Genomic DNA, 12,532 nt, shown 5'->3' on the forward strand with positions numbered 1-12,532 from the left:
ATTGATAGTTTACCAAATGTTTTTCCATTACAAGCTTTTTGTTGTAATAAGACTTGATTCGAAAGAATGTGGCTCATTCTTTTTTTTTTTTTTGATTGGCAAAGAAAAAAGAAACTTTTATTGATGAAATGAGCAAGTACAAGCACCAACATACATCAATAAAAGAGAAAAGTGCAAAAACATTATAGTTATCACTCCACAATTCCAACTAGGTTGGCACCAAGGAAAAAGCACAATCATCTGTTAGCACTAAACTGACTGACTGGCGAGATACCAATCCAAAACATAGAAAAAATACTAAAAAGGGCTGCCAAGAACACCTACAGCAAACTCCACCGAATAGAAGCCAAATTCAAAATTGTTCCCCATGAGGTACACTTCCTCAATATCTTTCCATTGAGCTAGGAAAGCAGGTATTTGATTGGCTCATTCTTAGATTGGCTGGTCATTGAATTTGTTGTTTCTTTCCCACTAGGGTTAGGGTTTATAGTTTGTTAGACTATATCAATTATCAATTAATAAAAAAATAAAAAATAAAAATAAATCTTTTGAACTTTATGTCATAAAATGTTAAAAAATCTACGAAAATAATCCTCACAAAATGAAATATGTAGTGTCAAATTTCTTGATACATGTGTAGAACTATTATTCAGAATTGAAATATATGAACACAATTTATTTATTAGCTCCAAAACACATTAATTTTTAATGTACACTTTATTCTCTACTTTATGCGTAAAACTTTTATTAAATTTTCTACATAACCAAAATTATTAGTGGTTTAGATTTAAACTTTATGTCACATGGACTACATTGAGAATGAATTTGATACTAATAATTCAATTTTTCGAATAATTTTTCACAAGCCACAATCAATGCCTTGGCGACTAATACTTCATCTCTCTTATGTTCATAAAACTTCTTTCTTTTTTGATAAAAAAAATGTCTTAGTGAACTAAGTGTCAATCAGTCTCTCTCTCTTTTTCTTTTTTTCTTTTTTTTTATCAGCAAATTTTTTTTTATTGATAATAAAAAAGGAAAAGTTCAAATATTGCTCTCCATAGACAGAGAGCATGGTTGAAAACTTAATTTGTGTTCTAAACACCTCAAGAAACACATCACACATACAGCTTAATTGGGCTTAAGGTACTACAAATTGGAAATTTTAGAAATATTTTTTCCCCTACTATTTCAATCAATTAAAGATGAGAGGGAAGAAAAAGAGAAACTGTTTTACTAGTGTGAGGACCAGAGACTAGAAATTTTAAGAATATTTGTTTTTCTACTATTTTGGATAACTATAGAAAAGAAGAAAAAAATTTATAGAGTTCTATCTAACCACGCCAATTATTGTGCAGTTATATTACATTGTAGTGGTTACAAAATTATCTCAGAATATGTAATTACATTTGAATAGTGAAGTTTACTATCTCATGTATGGATTGATATTACATACATTATTATATTGAACTAAGGGACTCTAACTTAGTTGGCTAGTCCTTTGGCCACCAAGTCGCTCTGAAGGAAGAGTCTTATGTTTCACTCTTAAAAATGAAATGGGAGGGTAAGATTTTTTTACAAAGTGTATAGGTACGAGTTTCAGCTCTCAAAATACTAATTTAATAACTAACCACTATGGTTTAAAAAAAAAAAAAAAAAAAAAAAAAAAAAAAAAAAAAAAAACCATTAAATTTTTACTCATGTTTGAGAGTGATTTCAAGAGATATGCAACATTAAGGCCAAGTTTGGGAAGACTAAATAAGTGCACTTTTTGATTTTTTTTGTATTATGTGTAGAAAAAATAGAGAGGAGATATTGATTGATGTGACTCAAAAAAGATAAAAAGATAAAATAAGTGCACTTTTTTAAGTTAGCCAAACTTGGCCTAACAGTCACCAAATTACAAAGCACTTTTGTACGTGTTTTTGAACTAAACATTTCTTGAGCGAAGTGTATGATAACCATATTTAAATGCCACACTAGAACAAAAGCACCATAACTTTAGCCTTTGTTACTGCTCAAATAGCCTTCTTTAGGGTACCAGAACAAAATATATAACTTATAAATAACATAAAACCCATATAAATCCTATGGTGTACATATTCAAACCATTCCTTAGCTGGAATCAATGCTTCCATGCTGCAATGTAAATCTTTTGGAAATTGTTTCCTACACACTTCATGAGACAAGTTTATGAAATGAAACACGAAACACCACCTTGATCTTGATTTGGGTCCAAATCCTCTCTATTACATGGAGGGAATAGTGATATGTCCACATGAGCTTTACTTCATTTTTGAGGAAACTCATCATTGTTATTTGATTGGCTTCCACCACTATTTTGAGAGGGGACGAGCTTTGGTTTCATGGATTGACCTAAGGAGTAGAGAGTTGGTGCAAGAGAATTCGACAAGGGATTTTGAGAACTTGAGCTCAACATTTGAAAGTGACTGATTTGTTTAGGATCGAACTCATGTGAAGGGAAATAGGATTGAGTTGTCCCTGGCGGATACACCAGAACTTGAGACAATGTTGATGGCAATGGCACAACGTTGAAGTTTTGGGAATCTTCGGTTTGGGAGAAAGGAAAATTTGAAGGATCCCAACGATAGAAAGGATTGTATGGCATGACATTATTAAGCAAACCTGGTATGGAAGAATGATTGGATTTTGGGAAAAATTTATTGGGTGAAGCATTTGCACCGTGACTTTCAAGACATTCTTGTTTTTCTTCTTCATTTCTTTGATTCCAATCTTGTTTCTCATCAGCTATTTCTGTTTCAACCTCCTTTGACCTAGCTAGTCCCAATTGATCATCCCAATCAAGACTATTATTGATCTTAAGGCCTTCTTTGTCTCCTAGATTAGCTACCAATGTTTGATGATTTTGTCCAAAGTTTGGCATTTGGAGTGGTGGGAGTTCATCAATTTCATGCTTAGCCACATTTAGCAACCAATCAACCACCTTACTTGGTTGATTAAGCCCAAGCCTGTCTTGAAGATCATACAATTGAATAGCAGTTGGAACCGAAAGCCTTACCCGCCTGTCTCTCAACCCTTTCACAGTGCAAACTTTGCTGTGCCGGTCTTTTCCTCCAAAAGCACGTGACACACGCACAATCCGTGGATCATTCAGCCTTGACCATGTTGTGATTGAACTAGAAGAAGAACCCTTAGATTTCTTTCCATGATCAACTGTGTTGCCTTCCTCCTGTTTTGTTGTAAATTCTGATTCTCTTGAAGTTGTTATCATCTTATGTTATGTCTATCATTATAGGTGCAAAAGCAACTGAAACAACTGAATTTGTTAGGGTAGCAGGCTTGCAGCTTACTTAAAGCATAACCTACTTTTCAAAAACATACACAAACTAGGTTGATCAAAACACTTCTACAACACTGTATGCATATAGGCTATAGCATATCAGATTAAGATATATTCACAAAAAAGAGAGGAATTTTGAGTAAGAAATGCACATAAAGCAAGGGATAATGTTCTAAGTAGATCAATCAATTGGTTGCCAACCCTCCAATTTTTTCCTATCAATTTTTTTATTTATTTGTTTATTATTTTTGAATGGGAACTACATTGTACAATGTTGTGAGTACAAATTCATTATGACCTAGTTAACTCACACCAAAAGATACTCACTTTGTTGGAAATAAGTGATGTATAAATTGCTAAAAATATCAGGCAAACTTTTTGAATGTTTTCCTTCAAAAAAAACTAAATCATTCAAAAAAAAAAAAAAAAAAAAAATCCCTAAAAATCTTCAACCCTTTTGGTGGTATGATAACATAGAACTGGTACATTCATCAATGCATCTGACGAGTTTAGCTTCCCATATGCACAAAGACGAAAATTTAATTAAAGAGAGAGAAGCTTGTCACTGTTTGGATAAAAATCATTAGAGAAAATTCATCAGTTTTTATGTCTGCTACTTCAGTAAATCGTTTTCTTTCTCTTTCTCTGCAAACAAACAGTGGCAGCAATCTCAAGACGGGGCACAACGAATCGTCCCAAGATCCCAGACAGAAGTCTTTTGGTCAGACTACTAGATGTTTAGTCCTACTCATCCTTTTTAACACACCCCCACAGACCCATTGCTTGCAATTCCCAAATCTCAGTTTTATTCCAGATGTATAATCACTTGACTATATTTATTAGAAGGAAAATGATTCCCAAAGTATAAGGAAATGTAAGTCATAGGGATGCTCTCTCTCTCTCTCTCCACAGCCTCTTGTAAGTAAAGGGAGGAGTCACAAGGAAGATGATGACAGAGAAAAATGAAGGAAGGAGTTTTAAATGTTTTTATTTGTCTTTCCATATCATATTCACATATATTCACCAAAAAAGGAAATTCAATGAAAAAAATCACATAAAGCAAGGGATAATATTCTAAATAGATGAATTTGGTTGACAACCCTCAAATTTATGATACAACCAATTGTGTCCTTTATTTGATGCACAAACTCATCATGATTTAATTCAAGTTCAAAAACAAAAGAAAAATTCTATGAACACATAAACCAATTACAGAATCGGACACAACTCCGGTTCTATGATTGATTTATGAGCAAATAGAAGAATTGAAAATATCAGGCAAACTTTACTTACATGAGTATGGAAAGCTTTATGCTCCTTGTACTGTATCAGGTTTTGATCCTTGATTGTAAACTGAAGGGGAAGGTATAAGGTAAGTATATGGTGGCCTTTCACTCAAGTTTGATGCAATTTCCTGAATTTGGTATTCAACTCTACCAAGCTGTGTATATTATAGGCTATGTTAATGGAGAAATCCACTTTCAGAGAAGAGAATATAAACTTATTGAGGAACATGTGCATATGGAGAAAGAGAAGATGCTGTAATTCAACCGACCATGCTCCACACTCCACAGATAAATAAAGAAGAAGCAATGGTGCACATGCTTCCACGTGGCAGACCTAGGCATCTGTCAACTAAATGTGCTAATCAAAATCTTATCATTCTATTGTCACGTAACACGTTTACTAACTGATGAATAATTTGTATGTATCTGATTACTCCACGGTATTGTCCTTGTATCATTAGTTATTTTGTATGAAATATACGTTTTGTCTTGGTATATTGTTCTATAGAAACAAAGTACTGATGATTTGGATTGGGACCATACTAGCACTTTTTTTTTAAATTTTAGGAGGGACCATCCTAGCACGCTTTGAAAAGTTGCGCCTAACACTTTATCAACAAAAGGGATTGTGATAGAATTCTCATCACATGGGTCGACAAATGCACGCTTGCTAGCAAGGATGATGTTATTTGTGTGATTAAACCCTTGAAAAATAGTTTGCATTTCATCTGTTAAAATATGTGTAATTCAATCTTCATAACAAAGAAACAAAAAAAATCTTGCTCATAATACATCATTTATTGTGCTTGGCATCAAACTAGGAATGGTAACATGGTTTGTAAACCAAACTTGCAGCTTTTGCTAGTCAATGTTGGAAACTAACTTTTTACTTCTATGCTATGTTCTTTGTAAGCTGCAAGATGTTTCTCAATCAATGCACAAAAGTTTGCCTACACATAAGCTAGAAAGTGAAGACATATTTTTGTATCCAAGTGTACAATTTGTCACCAAAAAAAATAGCAACAGGAGATTATACAATTTTACAGTATGTGTTGGAGGAGATTTTCGGCACCTCACTGGGTATGGGAAGGAATGCTAGCATCTTAATGTTTAAGTGGAGTTTCTCAATTTTCTATTTTGATTGTTTGTCACTATTCATTAGGATATGCTTTGTAGAGTTTTGTCTTTAATCTTAGCTCCATATAATAATTTCTCTTGACTTTATAAAAAAATTTCGCTGATAAAATGAAGATCATACTATTTTATAGAAAAGAAATTAAATTCAGAGATTTAAAAAAAAATAAAAAGAAAAGAGAAATGCACTTAGATAGGTCCATTCAATGGTTTCAAAAGATGTGGTCGATACATAGCAGCATTGTCATCTTGATGCATCCAATAGCAACTGGGAACATCGAAAGGCTACCCTTATAGATGAGGGACCAACACCTTCTTTAAAGGCCCACCGAGTACAGAGAGAGAGAGAGAGAGAGGACCACACAACTTTCCGGCAGAGAGATTTGCAGGAAAGCAAGTTGACGTGTTAAACCTAAAAAACTGACAATCAATCAGTCATTAATCCATAGATATGAAATCAAAGGAAGTATGGACGTGTAGAAGTTTCTTTCTCAACTTTGGAAAGAATCTCAAAATATATATATACTCTGTTTTCTGTTTTTATAATTCACTTTTTTAAATTTTTTTTTTTTTTTTTTTTTGTATTTTTTTTTTTTTTTGTTTTCACTGAATTTTTTTAATATTTTAAACATTTTTTTTAATTCACACCTAACATAAATACATTTAGAAAGTATAATATTTGTGAATTTTTTTTTTTGAAAAATTTACTAAATACAAAAAATATTTAAAAAAATACAAAAATTTAGTATACTTTTCTTATTTTTGTGTATTTATCAATTTTTTAAAATATTTTTTCACAAATAATTTACTATTTAGATACATTTAAGTAATGTACATCAAAAAAAAGTTAAAAAAATTGCTTAAAAATTAAAAAATATTCATTAAAAACAAAAAATATGAAAAACAAAAAAATTCAATTTTCAAAAAACTGAAACCAAATCCACTGATTTGCTTTTTCAACTTTCTTCAATGGTTAGGCATTCTCTAATTGAGAAGATTTTCTGACTAGGGCCCTTTAGTTAGGGAACTTGAGGAAAATTAATAAACGCGCAATCATAGAACTGGACATAAATCATTTACAAAGATTCTCGTGGTGAAACCTATCATGGCCAAATTCTGTGCATGTAGAATGTGTGCGCGGTGCGGGTCGGTGCGGTTTGAGAGAAAAATAGAAACCGTATGGCGGGTGGCGGATTGATAAAAGTGTCAGTAGAATTTGCCATTTTTCTTATCAAAAACCGGCGGTTCGAGCGGATTGGCGGTTTATAAAAAATATAATTCAAATTACAAAACTTAAATCAAAGAATAAAAAAAAGACGAGAGATATCGTGATGTTAAGCATCTTGCGAAGCTTTCTTCTGATGCAGCAACTGTAGCAACAACATGATAATATCAACGACTATGCCATCAGTTCATTACAAGCATCTGTGGAAGCTACAATGATCAAATACAATACATAAAATTCCCCTCGAGCAGTAATGTAATACTATATTCTAAGGTATAGAACAATAAGCAAACTTAAATAAAAAAGAATTTTTAGAATCCTATAAAACATGATTTAATAGCGGTGCGGGTCGGTGCGGTTTGGAAGAAAAATAGAAACCGGCGGATTGATAAAAGTGTCACTAGAATTTGCCATTTTTCTTACCAAAAACCGGCGGTTCGATTGACAAATAATAACGAATTTGCCTTGGCGGTGTGGTTCGGTGCGGTTTTGGCGGTTTCGGCGGTATTATGCACACCCCTATGTAGAATTACTCTTGCTCAAATAGTGAGCAACCAAAATATTCTTACCTATTCCCTCATGCGTGTTCTTGCATCTAGTAAACATTGTGGGAATAATAAAAGCATAACATAAAAAAATTGCACTAGTAAGTGTGCCTGTGCATGGAGATGTGTCGTTGGGAGAAGAACCGTCCCTGTTGATGCTTGAGGATAGAATAGATGAAATTTTTGTCTCAAAAATCAAAGAAGAATATGAGAAAATATTAACTTCTTGCATTTATAGAATTATATTATATATGTATATATACATCTGTGGATGAAATTCTATACAGATATCAATACAACTCCATTGATATGCTGTGAACACAAAGAAAATCAAAACTCTAAAAAAAATCTTGTGTTGCCATGACAAACCAAAATTAAGTAAAAATGGAATTTTTATGAAATTTTTTGGGACTTGATTTAAAGATTCAGAACAAGAACCATTATATTCATAAAGAATTACTGTGGTCATCATCACAGACAAGTAAATAAGTGTAATCCTTAAAATTTTTGAGTGTGTTTTCCTTCAAAGAAACTAAAAGAAGAAAAAAGAAAACCCTAAAAATCTTCAAACCCTTGTGGTAGAATGACAGCAGAGAACTGATACGTTCAACGGAAGCTACTGACAAAAATGCAATTAAAGAAAGAGGAGGTCACGGCTTGGATGAAAATCATTAGAGAAAATTTATGAGCTTTTTATGTCTCTTTCTCTTTTGTAAATTGTTTTCTCTTTCTCTTTCTCTTTCTCTTTCTCTGGAAACAAACAGTGGTGGGAATCTCAAGGAGGGGCACAAATAGGTACAATACCATTTACTATAGCAAAATAAATGGTCCCCATATCCCAGACAGAAGCCTTTTGGTCAGATTACTAAACGTTTAGTCTTACTCATCCTTCCAACGCACCACGGCAGCATCTCCACCCAATCCATTAAGCATAATGACTGAGACCCCAGGGGTGACCTCCAACACATCACTATTTTTTGGTTGGTTGAAATTATTTTTTTTTTGACTTGCAATCACAGCCCTCCACTGTGGGGGTGCTAGGGTTACCCTTCACTGGCGTCTTAGCAGTGTTGATCCATTAATTGCTAACAATTCATAAATTTCAATTTTAATATATATATATATATATATATATAGTAAGTACGGTGTTACTACATGTACTAATTAATGTATTAGTATTAGTTATGATATTATTATTGACTCCACTCATTATACAAATTATAAATATAAAAAACTTCTTAAATTATGTCATATCATCAATTGGTATACTAGTTAGTATACTAATTGATGCATATAGCATTATTCATACTCGCTATGTCAACCGTGCTAGATACGAGATAAAATAATATATTATTTATTAAAAATATGATAATTATATTTAATTTTTTATATTTTGTTTCTCGTAAATAAAATTTTATATATAAATTTAAGAGTTTTGTTTCAAATGTTCATTTACTATAATATATAGTATAGATGGATAAAAATTGTTGTATTGACAATTAACAATTAAAATTATGCTTTGTAACAAATAAAAAATGACATAGTTATAATATTTCACCATTTTAGAATAAAAATATATGAATTTTAAAAAATTGTTATATTGGTTTTTGAAAGGGAAATAATTAAAAAAAATTTAAACACTTAATGAGTAAGAAAGAATCATCGCAACATATAATTTGAAATATCAAAAAAAAAGTTAAAAAATGAATAAAGACTTTAAAAAGATGTGATTACAATTAAAACTAATGTCATATTTATTAATAAGTATAATTTTATTTGGATATCTATTTATACTTTAACATGCTTATTAAAAATATTAATAATTTTAAGTTTTAAAATATGATTTTGTAAACTTGTTATATTAACTTTTGGAAGGAATATATTGGATTTTTTTTACAAAAATTGAATATTAATCATTGAACAAATCTTATAAGATTTAAAATAAAATTTATTATCGGAAGAAATTAATAATATTGCAACATATGCATTTTAACAATTTTATATTTTGAAAAAAAATAGATTGGGACTTTGAACTTCAATCATCGTACAACATTTGTATTTATATAATAATATAAATAAGGTTAGGTAATAGATAGATTAAAATTAATTATAAATATAGCTATATTTAAAAAGATATGATTTTGAATAACTATATTTTAAATTCCAAATTTTATTTTTTAACTTCCTATATAAAAATATTCAAAATTTTAAATTACATATGATCTTTTCTAAAAACATATTGATGAGTCGTTTCACACACCAAAAGTAAATACTAAATTATATCAAATTCCTTAGAATAATGGTAAGTTCAGGTATCAATCCATAGGGACAAACGGGAAATTAAACCAATTTAATTCTTAAATTCCTAAATTAATTTTGATAAAAGATATGGTTGTTCATAACTTAATGATAATTAAATTAAATAAAGCGAATAAATTAGCAATTATAAATAAAGGTGAAATTACTGATTTTGGGAAAAACGTAAGGTAATGAATTCACCACTAGTTACATAAACACAATTTCAATTTGAAAATCAATTATGTTACGGTTCGAACCAAATAATACTTCGCAACTACAAGCTCAAAGCATTGATCAAGAGAATTAACACATTTAATGTATACGCACAAACCATCTTAAGTAGTACAAGTCGTTTACTCTAAACTAGGGTAACAACATGACTCGTCCCTTGTAGTATGACTCATCTCATACCTTGAACATGAAAAAATAGAAAATCAGTACATGGAAAGTATTCAATAATCACAGAAAGCAAAATATTTGAAGAAATAATAAAAAATTATATTTGAAAACTTCTTGAATACCATACAACTGTTCAAACCATTATATAAAAGAAAACCAAAAAGAAAACTTATTTACTTGGCTAGAGTTTCATCATAACCTTAGAAATAGCAGCTTAGCAACTCATGAAGGAGTGATAAAAGATAAAAGAAGCAGAAACCCCCATGAAAATTGATCTCTAAGCTTGAGAATTTCTTTTTTTTAGCCCTAGGCCCTCCTCTCTTTTGGAATTTTCAGAACCCTAATCCAATATTTTCTTCTGCTTTTTATATCTCCAGCCTTTCCAAATAGGTTCAAACATCGAGCACACTTTTCAAGGCACGGCTGCATGTGTGGAATATACCACCGCACATGTGGAGAGGGTTTTGCATATGCGGGAAAAACCCTCCGCTCGTGTAATTTTTGCAGTAGCTGTTTAGCTTATTTGATTGGGCCACACATGCAAGAATGGTCCTCCGCACGTACAACGAGTACTTTTCTGACTAAAATGCTGTGTTTTTGTTCATTTTGTACCCCAACCGCATCCAACCTACGTGGCATTAAATAAACATAAAATATACAATTTGACTAACAAGTAAGGTTAAGAGATCCTAATTATCGACCTTAGTATTATACAATTTAGCCTCGATCACTTATGAACTCACAGTGGAGTAGAGAGAGAAGTACCATAAAGAAATAGATGAACTACACATATTAAAGATAAATAATTAAATAATTGGCTAACACCTTTAATAGTTTTGAAAAAATTGATTAAAATTAATATTTCCTTTTATAGGTTTGAAAAACTATTATATGTCTTTGAAGTAATACTCTGCAACAACTGTCAATCAACACATATCATAATATCAAAAAAAATATTAAAAGAATTTTTTTTTAAAAAAAAGTAATGATATACAAACATAAAATCAATACAAAAAACTTATTAATAATGATTTTGTTTGAGTTTTGATCTATCACTTTATAATGAGTGACATGTTTTTTATTATACAAATGTTCCTATCATGCCATTTTAGTATAAAAATTCTAATAAAACAATATTAACCAACAAAAAATAGTTATAAACAAAAAACAGGTAATGGCTGGTGTAGATGTCCCCGAACGTCCCGGGAGAGAAATGCCCCGTTTTGTTCATTGGGCTCACTACAGTTCAGAACTCAAAATCACGGTCCCGTATCTAATCTCACAGAGTGCAATGCAAGACCGATGAATAATCAAAGAGTCTAAATCCGGCAAATCGGTTTTGAAAATAGATTTTTTGAAAGAAGTGCCAAACATGGACTGCTTTGCCAGATACAGAGTCGCCACCTAAATATTTTATTTTAAAAAATTTAGGAAGCCCTGACTCGTTGCCTAAGGCTACGTGTCTGTCATCACCAAAGTTGCCTCGGCTCGGGAACTTGGGTACGATTGGAGAAGGTCACTTCGTGAGCACCCCTGCTCGCCCGATCAAAGATCGGCCTCTACTAACCATGATATCTCGTTTTGCAAACATTATACGTTCTTATTCCGGTTATTAGCCTAGAATTACTATGTGATGCACACAGCATACAGGTATAGACCGGATCGCCTGAATTGAAATAAAACATTTCATGTTTGTTTATTTGAAAATGGTTTGCTACTCGCAAGTAGGCTTAAAATGCAGATTTTGCCACTCTCGAGTGGGCTTAGAAAATATGATTTTGCCACTCTCAAGTGGGCTTAAAACTCACAGTTAATGCATTATTCCAATTCAGATAATCCAACCTTCACCCACATGCATTCAGGTAGTTATATCATATAAGCATATAGCATCATGGTAAACATGCTATCATGGCAACATTCACACGCATGCAAGATGCTAAAGCGTAAAAGCTTACCTAGTACTCCAAGCCAAAACAGAAGCTATGTTAGAAATCCATGCATGATCCTAACTATACAGAAATGCCTAATGCAACACATGCAAAATGCAACTATAGTAGGCTCGGCTATTCTAAGGATGGCATGTGAGATGCTACAACTAACAAGTATTCAACTCGGAATTGAAATACAATGCAGTTAGTATGATGCGCCGAGCCCGGTGCATGCAATACAAATGAATGATGCAAACATGCAAGCATAAGTATGCTAATTAAAACATGCCCTAATCTAACCATCATAAGCTGGTAAATAAAAGGGAGAAAGAAGTGGGGGTTGGAAGACATACATCACACACATGCACACTTATTACAATACTGCCCTCGCTTAG

At 31.9% G+C, this 12,532-nt stretch overlaps 1 protein-coding gene across 3 annotated transcripts; it reads right to left on the minus strand.

Annotated features, from left to right (window-relative positions):
• Positions 1–2,038: 2,038 nt before the first annotated feature.
• On the minus strand, positions 2,039–4,870 carry PTF1 (plastid transcription factor 1). Of its 3 annotated transcripts, none has more exons than XM_028253086.2 (2): positions 4,616–4,870; positions 2,039–3,289 (listed from the first exon to the last, which is right to left on the minus strand). In XM_028253086.2, exon 2 carries the CDS (start codon positions 3,251–3,253, stop codon positions 2,291–2,293), a length of 963 nt encoding a protein of 320 aa, XP_028108887.1. In that variant the 5' UTR covers positions 3,254–3,289; positions 4,616–4,870; the 3' UTR covers positions 2,039–2,290. The 3 variants fall into 3 exon arrangements, with proteins under 3 accessions (XP_028108887.1, XP_028108889.1, XP_028108888.1); XM_028253088.2 differs by having other exon boundaries at positions 2,039–3,347; XM_028253087.2 differs by having other exon boundaries at positions 2,039–3,344; positions 4,616–4,869.
• Between the last annotated feature and the right edge of the window lie 7,662 nt (positions 4,871–12,532).

Source organism: Camellia sinensis, chromosome 4 (assembly GCF_055761805.1).
Source record: "Camellia sinensis isolate YWXY chromosome 4, ASM5576180v1, whole genome shotgun sequence".
NCBI classification, from domain to species: Eukaryota; Viridiplantae; Streptophyta; class Magnoliopsida; order Ericales; family Theaceae; genus Camellia; species Camellia sinensis.

Bases quoted from the DNA above. Each gene is read 5' to 3' on its own strand.
- PTF1 (XM_028253086.2), bottom strand. From the start codon at position 3,253: ATGATAACAACTTCAAGAGAATCAGAATTTACAACAAAACAGGAGGAA.